The sequence below is a fragment of the Vespula vulgaris genome, chromosome 3, assembly GCF_905475345.1.
Source record: "Vespula vulgaris chromosome 3, iyVesVulg1.1, whole genome shotgun sequence".
Classification (NCBI taxonomy): domain Eukaryota; kingdom Metazoa; phylum Arthropoda; class Insecta; order Hymenoptera; family Vespidae; genus Vespula; species Vespula vulgaris.
In genome coordinates, this window is record NC_066588.1 from 8,845,093 (window position 1) to 8,868,655 (window position 23,563).

Genomic DNA, 23,563 nt, shown 5'->3' on the forward strand with positions numbered 1-23,563 from the left:
TCTCGCTCATAGATTATTCGAATGAGAATTTTCTATAAGATATTTATTATTTCTAGATACTATTTAAAGGTTTTCTATCGAATAATTTTGCAGATGATTTTTGCTCCCAATCGTTAGGAAATAAAATTAACGTAGCATTTAAATGTGACTTTTAATAAATATCAAACATAATCTTTTCGATATTTTAATAATAACTATATGAGAAAATTTTCAACTATCTTCTTGACACAAACCACACACACATACGCACGCATGCGATACATATATAGAATTTCATTCTGGTGACTACGTTTGACATATGAATGACTCAAAATATTTTCTCTTTGATTTTATATGAGAATAATTGGACTCATTAATGGAAAAAGAGCATATAAGCCTACGTAAAATATTGTAAATCGATTTAGGTGCGTGTATCTGTGTGTGCGTGTATGTTATAATATCATATATAACATATAAAGGAGATATTACGTAGTGTCGAGCAACTATGAAAATTCACTTAGCGATTATGCTTTTGTACGATTTATTTATTTATTTATCTATTTATTTATTTATTTATTTAATTTATTTTTATTTTTTTTTCAAGGAAAGAAGATGATGAATATAACTTTATGGAACGAATTGGAAGTAATGAGAATTATTCATTTCGATTTATAGAATAAGATTCACTTAAAAGATTTAATTTTTTGTTCATTTTTCTATTTAATTTTATATGTTATATATTATTTAAATAACATATAAAAAGATTGTAACTCGATGATTAATTATATTTAATGAAATAAAAAAGGGTCGGATTTTTACGATTTTACATTTATTGGGAAAAGGCACATAAATCAATATATTTTAAGACTCATAAAAAAGGGAAAAGGGAAACAAATATTACCTTCAAATTATAACCTGTATGCTCAGAACACGTTTAAAGGACATGGTATTGTATTTTTAAGAAAAATTGGTTTCATTGTTTCCATTGTTTCATTTTATTTTCCATTGGAAACAATGAAAATTTTATTCTTTTTCGAAATAACATTTTAAAGTATATACCCTTTTTCTAACAATAGACTCAATTTTCTTTTACGAGCAACCTTTTTCCTTTCTTTGATTTGCGATAAGTTTCGAAAAATATCTATGTGAACGTTAGAATTTAACATGGCGAGAAAAAGAGATAAAAAGTAAAACTTGATGTAATTTTCAGACTGACAATGAATCATTGTTTGTTGAATTTCTCTTTGTCGATTCGTAAGCGCGTCGATTTTCATTAATTTGTTTCTTTGAACGAACCAGAATGCGTCGTTATATTCCGTTTTATTTTTTTCTGCTCGATCTTGATTTCCCCATTTTTTTATCTTTATTTTTATCTCTTTCTCTCTTTTGACCGATACGTTTTTCTCTACAAATCATTTGGCATCTTATCATCACGCCTTTTTACTTACGATCATTATTATACTTATCTTTCCGCATCTATTACGATACACATATACATTACGCACTGTTTCTCGTTTGTTTATATATTTATATAATTAATTATTTTTTTATCATCTATTTATTATACTTCGCTTGTATTTATATTCCTCTGCTTTTCGTTCGTTTATTATATAAACATATTTCAATAAACATTTATGTATTTGTTTCTTTATTTAGTTAAAAAAAAAACATGAAGTTTCTACGTATGTATTCTATATTGCCTTAGTCTTTTTTTTGTCATTACAAAGAAGATCAGACGTGCGATAGGACGATTCAAACGATCGCATTATGTTGTGCGTCAAGTAAACGTTGGTCAACAGCAGCATCTGGTCTAATTACTCTAATCGCTTCTAACGATCGGATTGTAGGCTTAATCATTGGATTCAGTCTCACTCAGAACGCTTATAAAAAACGCTACGTAACGTCGTGGCCAAGTTCGATTCGAAGAAGTTCGATTTGCCGGTCACGATGTTTGTGATTTCCCTTCGATTTCTTTTCTTTCCTTCGTTTAAAAATTTTCAAAACGAGGAAAGAAAGATAAGAAGAAATTAATTGCTAACTCTAGACAATCTATCGTTAGGATCGTAATAAGCGTCATTACGTTTGTGTTTGCGTATTATAATTAACGATATCAATGAGACCGTTGAGTTGAATTTACATTAACGGTGGTACTAGCAACACTAATATCGTTCGAGTTTTATTTAGCTCGATATTTGTAAATCGATCCTTATGCCGACGACGACGAGCGATATCATCGTTTGGTAATTATTGGTTAATGCTAATTACTTTATCTTCTTTTTTATATTCGTTCGTCGTCGTTTTCAACGAAACGTTTTCTTAGGTAAAATAGGCGGCGACGATGACGAGCGAGTGCTTAAGAAAATAAATCTTTTAATAAATTCGCTTGTACCGTTACTTGACGATGAACGCATAATTCTCTCTCTCTCCCTCTCTCTCTCTTATTTTTTTCCGATTTTTCCCCTCCCCCTTCTTCTTCTCCTCTTTCTCCTCCTCCTTCTTCTTCTTATACTATCCTCAAACACACATGTCGTTGCAAAAGTTTCTCGAAGATTTTCAGGAAATCCTCGAGACGTTCGTTAATTGATCGTTCGAGTCTCGATTATCTAATCACGCTTAGACCCCTGTTTTCTCAAGCAAAACGGTCCTCTCCTTTTCTCATTGTACCGTCATTTCCGATAATGCCTGTCATCGTAAACTCACGAAATGGTAGAAGGATTTCGTGACCGTCCTTGAGAAGCTACAAGCGAACTTGGAATTGGAATCGAGAGTGCATTGACGAAGGTCGACGATGAATTCTCCTCGATCGTTAAAGCAAAAACAGACAACTTACAAGTTATATTTAATCGAGAATAGCGATAGAGTTAACCAAATCCATTCGAAATCCAATGAATTAATGTAAATCATAAACGCGACAGTAACGAAGAAGAATCAGACGTAAATTCACGTTATCGAATGTTTTAATTAGGCGTACGTGGGAAATAATACCTTATATCGAAAGAAGTTATCATCGTTATCGAGGAAACGGGCATTTATTCGAATAATTGTTTAAGCTCATAATAATGATAATAATAATATATCATAACAATGATAATTATTATCGAACCGAGTTTTGCGACAGAAACTAGACTAATTATAATTAACAGATTTCGTGGCGTAGAACGATAATTCTTTTCTTACTCATAATCGTTATTAAAAAATATCTATCCCGACGGTGATAACCGCAAAGAAGAAAAAAGAATAAAAGTGCATACGTATAAATGTTTTTACATTTAATTATAAATCGTAAATCTCATCGGTAATATTCGTTATTAGTCGAATGATGAAAGATATAACGAAATTAACATTACTCCAAATATCATCGATTGGGTCTTGCTTAAACGTATATGTGCGTACGTAGCTACGTACACTCATCAACGTAAGTTATACACACACATACACACACATGCACGCGCACGCGTCATACTTGTTAAATATTAGTGCGAGACAGTTTGTAATTCACACATCCCAATCTCAAGGATGAGTTTGACCAATGATTAACGCCTTACTGAAAACAGAGGCACGCTTTTCAATGGTGAAACGACAAGTCTCGAGGGTATTATTAATAGAACGCTAGTCCACCCACCCACCCACACGCAAACAGTCAGGCATACACGGGCCGATCGGTTCAAAGGGCAGTGACCGTGCTTCTTATAACAAATATATCGCAATTACCGGAATGTCCGAGCGAGGACTCGGCCTTGTCTGGACGCCATTTTTCTTTCTCTCTGCCTCTCTCTCTTTCTCTTTTTCTCTCTTTCTCTTTTTCTCTGTTTCGCTCTCTCTTTGCATTATCGTTATTATTATTAATCGCGGATAGTAGAACAAATCAACTTTGACCTTTTGGACCTTTTCTGGGTGTCTCGACGTCACAACGTCGTTCAAAGTCCATGATGAGGGTTTCTCTCCGACAATGCGTCGTTTCTAGAAATTTCAAATTTCTTTGCAATTTTTTTCTTTTTTTTACGGATTTACATTAATAACAGTAACAATAAAGGATACATTTCTTAAAGAATAACCCGTTCTGAAACGATAAAAGCACAGAGCGTTGTTGACGCACGATAAAATGCAACGATGCCTCCGGGGAACGTTATCAATTGAGTTTTGATGTTAGTGCCATCTCTAACGATCACTTTTACTTATTACACAGCAACAGTCTCCTGGTGATAACGCGTACAAAAGTGACGTCTTTCTCGAAAGGTCCTTCTTTTATGTTTTTTTTTTAGGAAATTGAATCGTGATTCATCCGCATTGATAATAATAAATCCTCGAAGGAATTGGGAAGTTAATGATATCTTTCGAAAGATTTCTTCAACGTTTCATGCTTCAAACGCGTGTTCAGTTACGTTTGTTAGAAAGAGATTAGACTTAATAAGATCGAGGACGATTTGTTTTAAGAAAACATGTATTTATATACAATATGTACATATATATGTGTGTGTGCGCGCGCGCGTGTATATATATATCACAAAATTTCAAATTTGTTTGTCTCTTAAATATTTTACAACGTACCTATTGTTCTAATATGTGTGTGTGTGTGTGTGTGTCGGAGGATACATACTAGCGAATAGTAGAATCAAACACGCTCGCTCGATAAAAGGAAAAAAGAAAAAAGAAGACGAACATTAGATTCTTCGCTAGCAAATTACAAGTAATGTATATTTACGAGCTTTATACGAACTTTCGATATAGACCAAAGAAACATAATAGCCCATTCTCATAAACATTTCACTAGGCATTGATCCAAGTCTCAATGATCTGCGCAGTAAAATCGAACAAGTCGTTCTTCAAATAAATTAAAAACGAAAAAAGCAGAGACAGAGAAAAAAAAAAATATATATATATATATACACGTATATATACATGTACATACACAATCGTATACCCAGTTTACGCATTTCATCGGAGTTAAAATACATATATAGACTTCCTCTAATTGCATGTACAGATAATAAGCGGTCACACATTTGAAATCGTGTAAACGCTAAAGTCGTTCGTTAAACGGGCCAAAAATTCTTATCCACGATACTTGTCTCGTTCCAATTATTTCCGCGAGTAAAGATCGGAAGCGTAAAGAGTTCTTTGCTTTCGGCGGGAGTTTGAATGTGAGATCGTTAGGACGACGAGAGGGGAAAGAAGGAGAAGGGTAAAACGTAGACGATTGCGATGACGATGACGACGCCGACACCGACATCGGCGACGTCTAGGGACGTAGTGGGGCGAAGAGAAGATGGAAAATAGGAAAGAGTGGGGATTATTTACTCGCATCGCTCAGAGTCGCCACCACGCTCGCCGCCGGCTTTGACTCTAAACGAAGCGCGGCAGTACGAGCACGAAACTCGACGTGTAAGGATCTTTTCGTTGAGCGTTTATCGTCCTTCACTTATTTCCGTCTTCTTTCTATTCTTTATTATTGTTCATTCTAATATCTTTTGTTTAACTCATTGATAATAGAATCACGGGATATTAAGAGTGAAAAGTGTGCGACCGTGATATTTTCATCTGCTGTTTCCTTCCTTATCTCTCTTACTTTTTTTTTCTCGTTCCACTTTTACGTACAAAACAACAATGATGACTAGTGAGTGTCCGCGGCTCGATATATCGAACGATATATCCCGAGTTTTTAATAGTTTCTCTGTGTGACGAATCGTCTGGAATTGGAGAGAAAAGGAAGGATCATAGAGGACGGTGAAGAAGAAAGATTTTTTTACGATCGATCGATCGATCCGGTGATACGTTATTGGCAGCGAGGACTGCTGTTTGAAATTTCTTTTCGAGGTGCTCTGATGGCACCCGATCTCGAAAAAAGAAGGCAAGAACTTCGGAGGACCGGCAGCGGCACCTCGACGAGTCCTTGTCACGAGCACGTGGGGATGCTATTGCAACTTGCCCGTCCGATTCCCATCAAGTTCATATCACCGACGGATCTTTATTTTCACGGTAATATTTCCTCGAACTCTAAAGAACAAGGAAAACAAAATGAATCAAAACAAACATCTGTACGTTTGCGCCTCTTTTGCGTACGACTCATCGAAATCCTGTTCTATCGCTTTCTCTATAATAAGCACGAATAAGCACGAGTCTTCTTCATCGAGATTTCTGACTACATTTTCAGTTACCTTCATTGCGCAAAACGGGAAAAACAAGATGAAAAAGAAAAACGAAAAAAGAAAATCTCATTCATTTTGTTTTTTATCTCTTTTCTCCTTTTTTTTCTTTTTTTTCTTTTCTCGAATTACTATCTGTACTAATTATTATTCTTCATAATACTCTTTATAAGTTTTCGCGCCAGATTGTAGAATAAGAAGAGAAGATAAGATAATTTTCTATCTGTTCTTTTTTTTCTTTTTTTTTTGTTACTTAATTTACTCTTTTTATCTGCTCATGTTCGGGACGGGAGAGAAAGGGGAGAGTCCCGAAATGTTCGATGTCTTATAATATCGAAGTACGCGAGGACGAGACGAGGTCAATATCCTGACTTAATTATTTTTCTTTATTATCTTTCCGCGATTATTGTTGTCGTGAGCTTAAAACCGAGCTTCGTGGTTTACCACCTTCGTTACTCACGACGATCGAGTAAAATCAATTTTCGCTTTTAAAAGATAACCTACGCTTATTGCACGAGATAGAGAGAGACAGAGACAGAGACAGAGAGAGAGAGAGAGAGAGAGAGAGAGAGAGAGAGAGATTACATTCGATTCTTTTGCTCCAATAATAAATCATCAGCTCTCCTCCCCCTTACACACTTCTCCATATTCTTCGTACTGAGTTCGTAGAATGATTCATTCTGGCCTTGTCAGATAGTATACGTTCAATCCAAGAAACTAAGAAACCGGTGAACTTCCTTCGACGGAGGAAACAAATCAAGGAGACTTTTTCCGTAACTTCCGGAAGATCGAGTATACGCTTTTAAACTTCGATTATGTTGTTACGTGTTAATCACGTTGCCATCCATACACTCTACGTGTGTTTATATACATATATTTTTATATGTATGTATGTGTATATATGTATATATATTTATGTATGTACATATTCATATATATATACGGGATAAACCTGTATATGAATCGTTACGCTTACAACGTGCTAGGGAATTCATGACTCGTCATTATACGCCGATGCACTTTCGTCCTATTCGCGATTAACGCCGTCATCCTAGCGATTATTGGAAAGCATCACGTTTCTTTTTCTCCTTTACCCCTCATCCCCTCTCGAACCGTTTCCTTTCGTCGTCTTCGTTCGTGTAGCAAAAAAAAAAAAAGAGAGGAAAAAAAAGGCCGCGAACATTCTTTCGCCGAGACTGCGATCCATTTGACCGAGAAAAAAACAGATAAATTATTTATTTTCAGATCGAACTCGCCTGTGAAAAAGATAGAGATAGAGGGGAGGAGGCAGAAAAAATAAGAATTTAAAAGACCATCTTCTTGGCAAACGCATTGTCGATATTTGCTGAAAGAACAGAGCAAACTGGTTCCTCTCCTATCGTCTCAAAATGCCTGCCGAATTAACATAGATCGTTAATTTGACGGACGAAAGGCGTGATTTTACATCGGCAACTTGTGTCGTAAGTACTCGCCACCGTTGTCGTCTTCTTCGCCGTCTTCTTCGTCGTCGTTGTCATCGTCGTTATCGTTGTGTATCTTTGGCCGGAATCAAGGAGAAAGTCCAAAAATGTAGCTTCTTTTCCAGCTTCTATTCTGTTGACCTTGATGTCTCGCGGTTAAACACGTGCGTTAAACGATTATGTTAGTCGGAATAAAATTTGTGTGTGTGTGTATTACATAGCGCATATATACATATATATAATTTTTCGATAAATGTTTGTTTTTTTATTGGTTATTTTTGTATCATAATAACTATTGCTATTACGGACACCTTTGTATTTATTGATTTTATGAAAACGCGGAAATATACTATATTTCATCAGAATTATTTCAGTCGAAAAGCATCGAACAAAAAATAATTATTTCACTTGGAAGTAATCATCGACTCGCTTTTCTATATTAAATTTCATCGTTTTTTATTAGATCGATAGCGAATGCATCGAAGTATCAAATTAATAATATATTTCGATCGATCGAAAGTGAATCATCGAACGTACTTTCATTTCTTGCATTTCTTGCATACCAAACATGAACGAGTCAGACGCTTTTAATTTGCTCTTCATAAATAAAAGATTAAACATTTTGTGAATACTTGTTCTTCGTTAATTTCTAAGCAAAAGTTTGACTGCTGGTGAGATTCAGGAGATCTTTGCGAGTGCATCTCTCTCTCTTTCTCTCTCTCTCTCTTTCTGGATATCTCATTAAATAATATCAGGAACGCAATTACGTTATTACGTTGATCAAATTCTTCCAAGAATGTGAGCAATCTCTCTCAGCCTGCTTCTTTTTATCTTTTTATATTCTATGTCGTAGATGCAACGAACTTGAGTTGTCATCGATTCGAAGGAGACCTTCGTCGAGCTATCGATTATCGACTTTTAACTCCGTTTCTTAGATATCCGTCTGTTCTTTTCTTGTTTCTTTCTTGTTTTTTATTTTCTTTTTTTTGTTTTTTATTTTTTTGTGTGTGTTTAATTAAATATTCTCGATCAAAGACCACGTGATCGTATCAGTAATAAGATTCGTTAGATCTAGGCAATTGATACGTATATGAATATAAAATAGTTATCCCTATTTTTCTCTCTCTCTCTCTCTCCCTCTTTCTCGCTATCTCTTTCTTATTATCTGCTATTAAGGTAAAACTAGTATTCAAGAAAAAATGAGAAAGAGCATAAGATAAACTTATCTTTGGTTAAACCGGATTGACCAATGAGTGGATCTCTTTACTTGCTCCTCCTTTCACTTGGCCCCCGTACTCTCGAATTTCGATTCGTTCGATTAAAATCTCGTGCCACGCTCGCGCACGTGTTTTGAGCATGTGCGTCGTCGAAAAGACGCGCGCTCGACTTCCATTTCGTCGACGTGTTATGTCCACATTAATAGATATACAGTACGTACGTACGCACACCCGCATGTTAGGCTATCAATTACATTGACTCAATTGGTCGAACACTATCGCGAGTTTAGTTCTACTGCGAGTAAGTATAACATTCGTTTTTTCTTTTTTTTTTTTTTTTTTTTCATTAAAAAAGAGGGAGAGAAAGTAAGAGAGAGAGAGAGAGAGGGAGAGAGAGAGAGAGAGAGAGAGAGAATCGTCGATAAGATGAGCTATCTGCGATAAGTATGTATGTCTCATCGTTACGACAGATCACGGTCGTTCTTCGCGAATCGTTCGAATTTGCAAGAAGAAGAAGAAGAAAAAGAAGATCTATCCGATCGATTGATTTAAAAAACTTCACAGATCGTACGTATCGTTGATTACGTTACCTGGATATCTAGTATAGTGATAATCGTTCAGTGATACAGTTTAATTTTGTTTTCTTCGACATTCTTCAGTCGCGTTATATTTGTTCGATTATTATTAATTACTCAACTTCGTGTTACGTTAATTTTTATTCATTCGGAATATTTCATTTCATTCGAAATAATGAGTTAAAAATATTCAAATTAATTCATCTATTCGTATTAGATGATTAAACGCGTTTACATTTGGCAAATCGTTTATCCTGTTATCAATGTTCTCGAGTAACCCGTCGATGAATCGAATACGCTTATCAACGCACGAGCGAGCAACGATCGTCGGGGTAGATCATCGCCAAACGAAAATTCGTATAGCCTCGAACAGAAGCACTGTGCACCATCATGCCCGCGTACGGATCCTTCTGTGTTATCTCGAGCTCTTAAGTAGGCTATCAGCGATGTCATTAAGTGTACACAGACTGTCATCGTGCCACGCGAACTTCTTTCGCAATAGTTTAGGAGCCGAAAGAGAAACGAGGAAAAGGGAGAGAAAAAGAGAAAAAGAGAAAAAGAGAAAGAGAGAAGTGCCTAATTCTCACGCGGCTTTTATCAGCTATTATCAATAAAATTGTATGAATATAACGAATGAATGAAACAACACTTGTGTATTTTAATATGTTATTATTAATTAATGTTAACAATACTAATAATATAAGACGGAGGTTAACAAATGGAATTTATTGTAAGTCTCTCTCTCTCTCTCTCTCTCTCTCTCTCTCTCTCTATCTGTCTGTAATAGAATGTGTTTGTCTCTCTGTCTGTCTGTCTCTTTCTCTTTCTCTTTCTTTCTCTCTTTTAAATAGTATCTAATTGACATGTAAAATTCTCGTCAAGTTATCTTCTCGTCAAGAAGTTATGTTTGCTTTTCTCGATCTCGAATTTTAGCACCGTCTTTTATTAGCGTCTTTACCTTCGAAATGCATTGGGTCAATGTACCGTGTATCTATAGCAAAATTTGAAGCGATCAGAAAGGTTGCTATCTTATCTTGATTTTATAAACAGATAAAGTCATATTCAAATTTGCCAGACTTCGTGAACGACTACGAATGAATACGAATTATAGTTGGGTGATTCCTAGGGGATAAAAAGAAAGAAGAAAAAAGAAAAATATTAAAAGGAAGAAAGGAAGTGATATTCTATGTATTTTTGTAAAATTCGACAAATCATCCGATTGATAGAGCAGACAAAGGAGCATAATCGTTGCTAGATAAAGCTTAGAAGCGTGGAATTTTTCACGGATTTGATCGGGAAAGGTTCGCCATGCGGTCCTTTTAACGGCCGTCTTAACTCGTGGTACGGAAACGCTTTCGATTCGATAAGGATCGAGCGCATCGATCCAGCAAAGAACAGGTAACAATATCCTTGAGACTCGAGAGGCGTCATAGTTAGCGCGAGCTGCTCTGTTTACAATGTAATAGTAACGATGTTTATCGATCCTGTTATCGAGAGAGAGCGAGAGAGAGAGAGAGAGAGAGAGAGAGAGAGAGAGAGAGAGAGAGAAACAGAGAGAGAAAACGCTCACAAATGCATGCTCGGGCTTCTGCTTCTCCTGGGTCTACCGAGGACGATCAAGGAGACGCAAATACTAACCGAGTTTGACCTAAGAAAAAGAAGAATAAGAGAAAGAAGGAAAGCCCAATTCATATTCCAGCCAAGTTGCATGCAACCTATTGCCAGTACCCTTCCATCGTACCGGCTTCGATCGTTATTTTCAGAGCGTATAAATTTATTTAAATGCAATTATCCATCGACGTAAATATCTTTGCGAAATTTTCACGAGATGCGATCTATCGAATAATTGCATTCTGTTAACGCGAAAAATTGTACAATCTTTATTATCTTTATTATCTTTATTGCATATATTCGACGATATATATGTATCTTGAGGCATGTTAGAACAGACATCCACGTTTGATTCGGTAACTCTCTGTGTATCTGTCTTTCTCTTCCTTTCTCTTTCAACGTGATGTCAATCAAAACTGAAATTCTGTTGATCCTTCTTATCTTTATTGTCTCTACATCATCAACTTAATTAACTAGCACGTCATATATACCGTGTAGATTAAAAGCAGAGTCGATCAATGAACGAAAAACGAGAAGAAGGATTCTTTTCGTTATTGCGATCGAACGCGCGAGGCAAATAAGCATCTCGAAAGACGTCGCCACAGATGACAATAAAACGATGGTCGTACGTTAAGCAGACTGATTAAAAAGGGTCTTCAAAGATTGACTAAATTATCTTTTCGATTACGAGAGAGCGTGGGATTTTAAAATAGAATCTTCATTAATCGAATTAATAGCGAAAGATGAAAAAATGGAAGAAGAATATAAAGGAACGAAGGGACCAAAGGAATTTCATTAATAATTAAATTTGTATTATATAAGTACTTCAAAAGAATTAACTTTTAACTACGATCCTGACTAATTGTTAGATCAAATTAAACGGATAAAAAACTAATCGAGTTGTCAGAGACTGTTGATCACAAAACAAAACAAAAAAAAGAAAAGCCGAGAGAGAGAGAGGGAGAGAGAGAAAGAAAGATGCTTTGATGTCGAGAAAAATGAAGCGACGTTCTCGGCGTATGATCGATACCGCTACGACAAATAACACTTGCAGGATCCGCGAGACTCGCGAGAGGGAGGCTGAAGGAGGAGGTAATGGGTGGAGAAAAGTGAAGCGCAATGAGATTGGAAATGTAGGGTCGTGCGCGGGTCGTTGACATCGTCCCGTGATTTTCCTCGACGTTCACACTGATGCATCTTGCAAGTGTGTGCAAGCGCCCATTAGTCGCCGTACTCACCCCTCCATATTCTTCCACGCTCTACGAGAGAGAGAGAGAGAGAGAGAGAGAGAGAGAGAGAGAGAGAGAGAGAGAGAGAGAGAGAGAGAGAGAGAAAGAACACATGAAGCGGGGTGGATCGAAACCCCCAGTTTCTCCAGCACCACCAGTTGCGTTCGCGATTGCAACTTTACCCCTACGCAATTATTCCGTCCGGCAGTCGACGTTCTATACTTAGATCATCCGACATTGCTTTCCTCTGCCATCCTATTCTACTCTTCCTTCATTTTTCTTCTTTTTTTGCCTTTTTTCTTTTTCATTTTCTTTCTTGTTTTCTTTTTTTTTTTTGTTTTTGTTTTCTTTCTTCTTCGTCGTTATTGTCCTGTTCTTCGCGCAATCTTTCTCCTCGTGTTTTCTCATCTTCGTAATTCTTTTTTTTTTCTTTCTCGTCAGAAATAATTTTTTATTTTCCCTAGTCATCATTTTCATCAGGATTATCAGCGTCAACGTCGTCATCTTTCTTCTCGCTTGTCCTGTTTCTACATTGTCCTAGATATCTCATCATCTATCTTTTTTCTTTTTTTTCTTCTTCTTCTACTACTTCTACTACTTCTTCTTCTTTTTCTTCTTTTTCTTCTTCTGCTTCTTTTTCTTCTTCTTCTTCTTCTTCTTCTTTTTCTTCTTCTTCTTCTTCTTTTCCTTCCTCCCCCTCCACAGTTATAGAATATTTCGATCTTTGGACTTTAATCGAGCAAATGATAGTAATCTAACATGTGTACGAACCGTGAACAAACATTACCGAAAATTCGTAAAAATTTCTTTAAAACGCGACATTATCGACAACGATGTCTCGCAAGCCTACGAAAATAATTCTCGTTTCTCATTTTTTCATTCCTCTTTTTAATGCCTTAAACACTGCGATTTTCCTCGCAATCGTTTTACATGCGTAGACTGCGTCAGAAAAAAAAAAAAAACAGGAAAACTTAATGCTAAAGAAAAACTTCAAACAATAATGCGTAGCTGGTTTTCATAAGAAAACAGTCAATACAGTATTTCTAGAGCAAATTCACTTACATAAATCGGACGGAGTATATTAAGAAGATATATACTGATTTAGATAAGCTGTACGTTCTCGAACGAACAATTGGTAGGAAAGTAGACATCTTTGTTACGTTTCCACATTTGGTGTTTCAGGTAGCAATGCAGGAGGCTCATCGTCCACGGTGACAGGATCCATATTAAGGAGTTCCGCGGCACCTAATAATCGAACGCACTCAATCAACAGGAGAGCGGTTCACCAGCAACGAGAGCAGCAGCAACAGCAGCAATCGTCGATTCCTTTGAGCGGTGGCACCGCTCAAAATTCGGATGATCACGAAGCAAGAGCAACCAGCTCGGCGCAAGACGCTTGCGACAATTCGAACGATTCTGGTCTTGGTTTCGAAGAACGACAACAACAGCTCAACACCGCTAACGTTTGTTAAATTTTATTTGAATTATAGATCGTAACAATAAGGTAAACGCGAATTTAAAAAGTTAACGAAACTTCCAATCGAAAAATTTGTCGTACGGTAGCGCAGAATTGTAATACTTGCATCCGAGCTGAAGATATTGTTTATTTATATATACGTGAGCCGGGGGTTATCCATCAGCCGATAAAATTCTCCGCGGAGCAACGGCTGCATTGTTATCAACGATTATCAGTGTAAAGTGGCGATACATTTGCGTCTTATCGGAATATCATCGTCGGTGATTGTACGTGAGCGAGTATTCTCCATGACCAAAGATGTTTATGTTCGCTCGTAGCGCGTTCTTCGTGATCTTTTGCGCTCTCCGATAGGAGTGAGATCGCGCGAAGCAGAAGCTATCGATCGTGGTTATTAACGGATCTATCGAGAGTATCATGTCGAGGACATGAAAATGTTTTGCGATCGTCTCGGGCCATCAGAAATGAAAATAACATTGCTCTTCTAAAGTTCTATCGCTAGAACTCGAAGAAGCCGGGGAACGAAGCCTCTAAAGTTCACTTCGAATGTTCATCCTTGATTGCACCACCGGTAAATACTAGCATGGTATCAACGTGTCCGTTTGCTGACATCGTCACTGGACGATGATACGGTACGGCTCGACGGTGGTTGAACCCGCACAATGGATGCTCTGATTCGTTAGATTGAACCGAGCACGATGCACGAACACTCATGCGAGTTTCATGACGATCAATTTGCCTTTGCTTGTTAGCTCGGTGGACACATATGGGTCGTGTCTATATATCTCGTGAAGGATCGAAAGATCAAGGCTTTCCTAAAGTTCTAAGATCATCGGTTCCTTCTCCTAATCTTTCGATTGCGCAAAAGTTAATGGTTAATATTTATTGTATCGTGATATTAATGAGAATTCGTTGGTTGGATTAACAGGCGTGGAACGGCGTCGGTGAAGAGGACTCGAAGAGAAGAAAAATGGATATAAAGCTCGAATCCGAGGACGCAAATTTCTCTTTTCCTGAGGTCCCTCATTCTGGCAATCCCGAAGGAAAAACTTCGAATAGAGGTACGAGCAATGGCATCGGTCTTACGGCGATCTCAGCTAGTAGAACAGGAAACGGAACTGCTGGCACCGTAGGCAGGGTCATCGGTGTTACGAAACCTCGTCCAGCCATGGGTGTTTTGGGTAAACGCTCACCGATAACCCATCAAGGCCCCGTCACCCTCACCTCGCAACTTTGTACGTTTTCCTTTGTAGACTTTTCTAAATTCTTCTAGGATAGTTCGAAAATTTTCTAAACGACGCGCAACGTTCGCTCTTACGATGCTTACGATTTTAACGTCGAATAATCGAATTATTATCCTTCGATAATAGGACTTAAATCTTGTCACGTTGGAACGAAACTGTTGCCTCGCTGATTTATCTTCGGCGAAATAGTTAATCTCGTGATTTTTTACTACCGAGATACCTTATCGTTCTATGTTCAGGAACCGGCATTCTTCGGTCGAAGGAAAACATTCGTATACCTTTGTTTGATATCAAGCGCGATATCCAATGTACATCGTGCGAGCTATTGTTAGAAATTTGAAAAGAGAAAAAAAAAAGAGAGAAACGTAGGCATCGAACGTACGAACGTCGACGTCGGATCTTTCGAAAAAGAACGTTTCATCAAGAAGGACTTTCTACGATTTTTCAGCTACCACATCTATAGATGGAAAGGTACAATTACAGATCATTTGTCAGCCTGAACAACAACACCGTGCGCGCTATCAAACGGAAGGTTCGAGAGGAGCGGTGAAAGATCGCACAGGAAACGGATTTCCTATCGTACGTTTGATCGGTTACGACAAACCGACAACCCTTCAAGTCTTTATCGGCACAGATCTTGGCAGAGTGGCACCGCACATGTTTTATCAAGCCTGTCGAGTTAGCGGTAAAAATTCGACGCCTTGTATCGAGAGGAAAATCGATGGCACGATCGTAATCGAAGTGGATATGGATCCTTCAAAGGATATGCTTGTCACCTGCGATTGCGTTGGTATCTTAAAGGAACGTAACGTTGACGTAGAACACAGATTTCCACAAGAAGCAGGTGTACTTCAAGGACGAAGCAAGAAAAAATCCACGAGATGTCGTATGGTCTTCCGGACGACAATTACTAACTCTGATGGTATTACGGAAACGTTGCAAGTTTGTTCGCACCCTATAGTTTGCAGTGAGTATCCAAAAATGGTAAATGATATTATATATGCAAAAAGTAAGAGGTGTTAACAAAGTTCAGTAACACGAACGACAATTAAAGGAAGATTTGATCTTTTAGCTCAACCACCAGGTATTCCTGAAATTTGCAAAAAATCATTAACTTCCTGTCCGTGTACCGGAGGATTAGAATTATTTATCCTGGGAAAGAATTTCCTGAAAGACACTCGTATAGTCTTTCAATTGGATAACAACGATATGTCGAGCAATTTGGAGCCTCACTGGGAATGTGCCGTCTTGCCTGATAAAGAATTCCTTCAGCAAACTCATTTGGTATGCGTTGTGCCGGCTTATAGACGCCAAGACTTGGCTCCTTCGGAAACTGTGAGCGTGAAACTCTATGCGGTATCTTCGGGAAAAACGAGCGAACCACACACCTTTTTCTACACGGCTGCATCCACTTCTTCCGAACCATCGATGAGTAAAGTCGAATCTATAACACCACCACTCGCTACGACCAACGGTGAGACTGCTGCTCTATCGTCGTCTCCTTCGGCAGTAACCTTGACAACCGGTGTCCCCGCCAACAGTGAGTGATCAAAAACCGATGATATCGCTTAACGTTTTTGCAGATTACTAACGACGTTCGTTGCTCCACAGCTTTGGTACAGTCTGCCGCCACAGCAACATCAAATTTCTTGACAACGATGCAATCTCAACAAGCACCGAATCAACCTCCAGAAGCTCTTAAAAGCGACCCGAGTCCTCCCCCAGCAGCAACGCAATCTCAAGTAACACCAGTAATGATGTGGACCTCTCAGTCGCCAAACTGTCAGAATTCCTCGGCCGATGTAATGATGCCACCTCCATCCTTAATAGCGAATCCTCTTTTAAATCGGCGCTCCTCTTCGAATCTTCAACTAATTCTTCCGGATAATTTAAAAACAGAAGTATTGGATGAGAACAGCGAGAACAGCATGCTCAGTGATAACAGTATGCAAAGTATACCAACACCTACGGCGAATGGCCCAACGGGAACAAGTCCTTTGCAACAACTCGTTAATGAGAATTCCAGAGAAGCCGCCCAGTCCAATATCATCAGATCAGTAACTGTACCTGCAAACGGTTCTCCGGTACAAGAAGCTGTGAGTCTTCTTGGTGTCGTGGACCTAATGCGTAACCAACATCCTCTAACTATGGTGTCTACTCATCAGAATACATTCGGAGGTATGCATGAGTCGTCTCAAGTCAAAGTTCTCAGTCCACATCACATCAACAAAGATACTAATTCGATATTGACGGCAGAAAGCACTTCTAATGGCAGTATTCAGGGTGCCGGTGTCGTCGACCTCCGTATGAAGCATCATCAGTCCGACTACAATGCGTTATCTAGCTTCGCTGCTTCCTCCGTGGGACAACCGTTACCAGCTCAAAGCGGTCACAGCGTGGAGGAATATTTGAGTCACATCGAATCTACCGTGTCTACGGTGAAAGAACAAGAGAATGCTGAAAGTAATTTTGTAGATGCTATGCAACAACGAGCTTCTATAATCACTTCTAGTCGACAAGCGGCTCAACAATCTCAAACTGGTCTCTTGGTACCTTCCGCGCAAGCTGCAGCTGTAAAATTGGACGTGCTAGTGAATTCCGCTGCAGAATCTCATCAAATTGTGTCACCTTTGCAATCAGTAAATCCGAATTCTACAAGCATGATGAATCATGTCGACGATGCCATTTCCAGTCCGCAGCAAGGAACTAGAACGAGTCCACCAATCCCAGTGAAGACGATGCTTCTCGAAGCTTTGATGCCACAATCAGTTTCACAGTCGGTGCAACCAATGGCAGCAACTGGTGCAAACGCTGTCTCGTCTTCCGCGTCAGTTCAAGAGTCTCCATCCAATGAGAGCTTACTCACAACGATTAACGCTGCACTTTTGCCACCGGTTACGATACAGGAATCGTCGGTAACTGCGAATGGAACGCCTAACTCAACGGTTCAATCACATAACGCGCTTCAAGTTGCGAATGAAACAATAGCTACAACGGCCGATCATATTCAACAGATGCAAGCTCTGACTCAACAGGAAGTTGTGGTGATACAACAGCAGGTACAACAGGTTGAGCAAGTTGTCGCACACGCACAACAGCAGGTAGAACAGGTGGTAGCTCAGGTACAACAGCAGGCGGTACAAGCCGTACAACAAGCACAGCAACAAGTAGTACAGCAAGTTGTGCAGCACGCACAAGTCGTTCAACAAGCGGTGCAGCAAGTTCAAGCGGTGCAACAAGTACAGGTACCTGCGGTTCAGCAAGCTGTACAGCAAGCTACGCAAGAAGTCGTACAACAAGCTGTACAGCAAGCAACTCAAGAAGTAGTTCAACAGGTACAAGCTGTTCAGCAAGCTGTACAGCAGGCTCAAGCGGCACAAGCTATGCAGCAAGCTGTTCAACAAGACATTGGATCGATGTTGAATCAGCCAGCAGGATTCGTGGCAGAAGCGAGTTCTGCCTTGGCTAGCGGTGCTGCTCAAGAACCTTCGCAGCAAAGACTAACGACTGCGGCTGAGCAAGCAATCAACAACGTCATTACGAATGCTACGAAAGATATTATCAATAATCGACCAATCACGACGACTACGGCGCACGCCATCATTGCTACGAAAAATATATTAAACAGCGTGGCCACTCAAAGCGCTCAACTAATGAACAGTGCCATGGAAGGGATTTTACCTAAGTCACCTCCTGGACAAAGTAACATAGTCGAGCAAGTCACTAGCAAATCGCCACCTGTTGCTTTACCTGTTACTCCTAATAGACAGAACGTCAATGCATCCATACCAAATGCAGCACCAAGCGCTGCTGGTTCTTCCGTGAGAAAGCCTGAAGATGTGGGAAACATGCTACCTCAGGAACTCACTTCCATGTCAGAACACGAACTTCTCAATTACATTAATCATAGCTGTTTCGATCCTCAGGGTGGCTTTTTGATGTAGTACTGCCACTTTCTTATCATACAAAGAATATATTCGATCTGTTTAATAAATGCATCGTGAAGACTCGTCAAGACGTTCGATGAAACGTTCGTTGAAATCGTTTACTTTAAATGCAGTACCAGCGATTTTTGTGCCACGATATCCTTTACGAGTTTGCGTGTGATAGGAATGAAGTCGATTTTTTTTATTATTATTATATTATTATTATTATTATTATTATTATTATTATTATTATTATTATTTAAGTATGAACGAAATCCGTTGCAACTCCGGAACAATCGAAATGTGCATGTATGTGTTAAGTGAGACGGGCGCATACCGCGCGACAATTAGGGTTTCGTTATATTCTTTTCTACGAGTTGTCAAATGTGATAATTCATTAATTTATCTATATCAATGTCTGCGCATCCAGGTGCCTTTATTCTTACGAAATATCTCGAATTGGTCTTTCTTTCATAGAAGTGATACAAAAGAAAGAAAGAAAAATTGTCGTAAGTATATTATATTCTATGTGATCGATCATGTACTGACCCCACTCAAAATGAAATCTCTGTGCACAGTCATGGAATTGAGTGTAGCCAATTTAAGCTTATCGTATTTTAACATATGATTCCGAGAAACATCATTTGATTCTACTTTTTCCTTTTCTGACTTGATTTCATTATAAAAAATGGATCATTTGTTATCTGACTTCGTTCCAATTAAATATTAAGTATAATATATTTTTTACGTTACACGTTGTTTAATAATTGATTTTTTTTGTTGTTAATTAGTACTGATGATATAATTATGTGATTACGTTGACTATATTATTGATGAATAAAATGACAGAGAGATTATATATTATATATGTCAATATGGAGAGTAATAGCTAGAGGTATATATGTTATATATATATCGTGATATATATATATAAATAAAAAAAAGAAACACACACACACACACACATATAAACACACACACATATATATAAATATATATTTTTTACATTTACCCAAAGAGACGAATGGACGGCCAGATACGGGGTCAAGTGAACTTATTGAAGATTTAACGAAGTCTACATATACATGTACACATATGCGCACTTATATGTACGTATGTAGATGCGAACATAAATGCATGCGTAACATCGAATTATATTGGGATATATTCCCTTTTGTTCTTAATAAGGGGTGCTATAAGTACTATGAGTACGAATACTCGCCAAGATTATCTAGTACTATAAATGCGAATTTTATAACGAAAATATTGAAACATTTATTGTCGTGATATATCTTTGTAGCAAAACATATATTTTATATCAATCATCTAAATGTGCCGATATAATGTCCATGGTCACGTATGTGCATTCACGATCAAGATGCAGGATGCATCTTACTCGCAAAATAGCCAAATGGCAAAATTATAAAAAAGAAATCATTATACTATGTGGTATGTACTTTGTCACTGAAACTTATTTGTAATATATACTGTACACTGTGTACGCACATCAAGTGTTAAAGATTTGCCATCTGAAAGAATGCCCATGAGTATGTATTATTGTTACTTCTATAAGTTGAATAAATGTTTCACAGCATTGCTCGATGGAGTTTTCTTAATACATATATACAAATTTTATATTACAGATAGTTCATTATTCACAATATTTATAATTAAAAGCTTGTATTATTATGCATTGAACTTTATGTTTTCTGAAATTTTCCATTCACCCTCTTTGCCTATTACTTTTGTTTCTTTTAGTAATTTTTGTAAATGATGCATTACATTATGTGCTGCTGCAGGCCAAAGGTTTTTTGGAGTGTCCTAAAAATATAGATAATGTATACTGATAGTACATACTTGTAATTAATGAAATTACATTATTATATTATCACCTTATATATAATTTGTACAATATCCATTTCTGACATGAAACTAGAATTGCTATTTTCTTTTAAAACATTTACAATTTGTTCTTCCCTTTGTTTTCGATGCTGAATATAATACTCAATACGTGGAATAGGATCTTCTATTATAGGGCCATGTCCAGGATAAATTACAGATGGTTTTATATTCAAAATTTTTTGTAAAGAAATCATATAATCATATAAATCTTCAAATACAGCGGTGCCTTCACCCAAGATGCAATCGCCACTAAACAAACTATGTTCATCCTTTAATAATAGACATGCATGATCCGTTGTATGTCCAGGTGTATGTTTCACTTGTATTTTTGCTCCTTCTACTTCAATTATTTGTTCATCTTTTAATGATTTACATTGTTTTAAAAGATCGGGTGTTGCTTGAAGTGCTTCATATGTAGGTAATTTCCATATTATTGGTGGATTGCTATTAGACTTTGTTGTCAATAATTCTTGAACAGAATTTATACCACCGATATGATCGTGATGCCAGTGTGTGACTATCACATGCTCGATCGTAGCATTTTCTTCTACAAGTACATTTTTCAATAATTTAATATACTCGGCTGATGTTTCTGTGTCTCCTGTATCAATTAATGCACGCCTAAAATTAAATATTATAATATAGCAATACAATATTAAATTATTATATGTTTCTTTCTTTCTCATCATATGATAGTGAACATAAATGTATCAACATATTCTAGCAATTACTATCAATATTCACCTTGTTCCTGTACCAACAAGATATGTATTTGTGCCTTGAAGTGTCATAGGACCAGGATTACAGCCAAGAATCCGAATGATTTTATTTGAAATTTTAGATACTAAAGGCAAAGATGTTAACCGCGTCGTCATTCTTTTTCGCATTCAATTGCATCAAGATTGTTTAATGTTTTGCTATGTCATATATGATTTCAGCGACAAATTTGGACAAAATATGAACTACAAGCGTAGTAGGGAAATATTGTTTGCCCACTAAATGCCTATTTCATCGGTGTTAAGTTGAATAAATTATATAACCTATTCATTCATAACCTAAAAATCGAATTAGTGTGTAACAAAAATTTTATACTAGGTATATAATAGAAATAGTAATGAATCTGACAAAAGTTAGAAAATATCATATGCTAGATTGTACTTTTCTTAGGATAAATCAATTGAAAAGTGTTTGTTAACTATATAAACTTGTTATGTTTTGTTTCTTATTAATTACTTATAAAAATAGTTAAAGAGTATTTAAGCAACCATTAGCACAATATTGCTTGCAATGAGATATCATACAATAAAATATATCATATAAAAGATAATAACAACAAAAGTAGAAAGAAGATCATTGATATATATCTTGAATTCTGAAATATTTGGATATGATAGCGAACATAAATAAAATATAAAAAATCTGAGAAGCGTAAATAAGGATAAATAAGAAATAAATAGGAATAATAAAGAAATTGAAAGTTCTTTGTGGGTTTCTCTAAGAAATTATTTTAGAATTCTATATCCAATCTATTTAAGTATTAAAATATGATTGACAATGTAAGAAGTACTTTATATATAGTTAGAAATAGAAAGAAAAGATTTTGAAAATGCACTGGAATATGCAACCATTTATCTAGTAGTAATCACGTTATATAATCTAGATTTAGATTTCAATATATCTCAAGTAATACCGAGCTGAATCTCACCACGAGAAGGTTGCTGTAGAGACTCACAGGCTAATGGTGATTCTACTCTAAAATTTGTTGTACCGAAATGATATGTTATTTATTAAGAATTTAGGTTCCTACGTTAACTGGAAGACAACATCGAAACTTTTGATCACTATTATTATCTGCTTTCGGAATTTCGAACAATAAAACGAAGTCCATCACTTTCGAATTATAAAACTTAATTACGCTCACACACCCACGTCTGTGCTTACCAACATGCGCACGGTTGTTCTCGTTATCGTATTAATACGAAAGAAAAGAGACATTCTATCTCTGTATATAATACGGAAATATTCCATAAACTTCCATATAAAAATTTAATTCCATGATAACGAAACGAACCCCTCTACGATACATTGTATACGATATATCCAATCTTCGCTGATAATATATAATGTACAAAGTATAATATTCGTTTAAACAACACACCATTATATATAGACACTTTAAACATAAAATAATTTCAATTTATTATTTCAATACTATTAAATTTTAAACTCCCTGTCGTTGTCTTTATCAAATATCAACAAAAACGAACTTTTTGCAAACTTTGATAGTTATCAGATTAGTTTTCTTTGCATTCCGACAAATAAATATTCAAGTTCTCTTCTTTCAAAAAGATAAGATTAAAAATTAATACTTTTGGTAATTTTATAATTACTTAAACAATCTGTAATATACACGGAATATGATAAATTAATATTTAAATAATAATACATTTCTCCTAAACATTGTATTATAACTCGAAACGCGCTTAAATATAAAATAATTTTACTTTAATATTTCAATATAGTTAAATTTTAAACTCGGAGTTGCGTATTAAATTTCGATAATTAATAAATAAGATTATTTTACTAATATTTCAGAAATAGAACGTTGTTAGCAACATTACAACGATCGTAAGACACGATCAATATAGAATAAATTCAATTTTATCTTTCGTCAAACATAAATCACGAACTCAGAAGAGAATAATTAATAAATCAGGTTATTTTACTAACATTCGAACAATGTACGAGAAATATGAATTTTAATTAATTACTATTTAAATATTACAACATTCTTAGCAACATT

At 36.7% G+C, this 23,563-nt stretch overlaps 2 protein-coding genes across 5 annotated transcripts in view; one reads left to right on the plus strand and one right to left on the minus strand.

The window, feature by feature from the left end:
• LOC127062343 (nuclear factor of activated T-cells 5-like) overlaps positions 1 to 20,455 on the plus strand; it is a 29,970-nt gene extending 9,515 nt beyond the window's left edge. Inside the window, exons 1-7 of one of the 3 annotated variants that reach the window (XM_050990354.1) lie at positions 4,459 to 5,955; positions 13,397 to 13,677; positions 14,617 to 14,923; positions 15,381 to 15,899; positions 16,005 to 16,472; positions 16,544 to 17,110; positions 17,189 to 20,455. In XM_050990354.1, coding sequence (XP_050846311.1) covers positions 5,802 to 5,955; positions 13,397 to 13,677; positions 14,617 to 14,923; positions 15,381 to 15,899; positions 16,005 to 16,472; positions 16,544 to 17,110; positions 17,189 to 18,876 — 3,984 coding nt within the window. In that variant the 5' untranslated portion in view covers positions 4,459 to 5,801 and the 3' untranslated portion in view covers positions 18,877 to 20,455. Of the gene's footprint in view, positions 1 to 4,458; positions 5,956 to 13,396; positions 13,678 to 14,616; positions 14,924 to 15,380; positions 15,900 to 16,004; positions 16,473 to 16,543 lie in introns of those variants that run through there. The other 2 variants (XM_050990352.1, XM_050990353.1) reach the window with 2 other exon arrangements.
• On the minus strand, positions 20,133 to 22,678 carry LOC127062358 (endoribonuclease LACTB2). Of its 2 annotated transcripts, none has more exons than XM_050990383.1 (4): positions 22,466 to 22,678; positions 21,505 to 21,815; positions 20,751 to 21,381; positions 20,133 to 20,679 (listed from the first exon to the last, which is right to left on the minus strand). In XM_050990383.1, the coding sequence occupies exons 2-4, from the start codon at positions 21,645 to 21,647 to the stop codon at positions 20,545 to 20,547; spliced, it is 909 nt and encodes a 302-aa protein (XP_050846340.1). In that variant the 5' UTR covers positions 21,648 to 21,815; positions 22,466 to 22,678; the 3' UTR covers positions 20,133 to 20,544. The 2 variants fall into 2 exon arrangements, with proteins under 2 accessions (XP_050846340.1, XP_050846341.1); XM_050990384.1 differs by having other exon boundaries at positions 22,568 to 22,585.
• Positions 22,679 to 23,563: the final 885 nt, after the last annotated feature.

Coding starts and splice junctions, on each gene's coding strand:
- LOC127062358 (XM_050990383.1), bottom strand. CDS start 21,647: ATGCGAAAAAGAATGACGACGCGGTTAACATCTTTGCCTTTAGTATCT. Junction 21,382..21,504: donor CTTGTTGGTACAGGAACAAG/GTGAATATTGAT, acceptor ATTTAATTTTAG/GCGTGCATTAATTGATACAG. Junction 20,680..20,750: donor TTGTACAAATTATATATAAG/GTGATAATATAA, acceptor CTATATTTTTAG/GACACTCCAAAAAACCTTTG.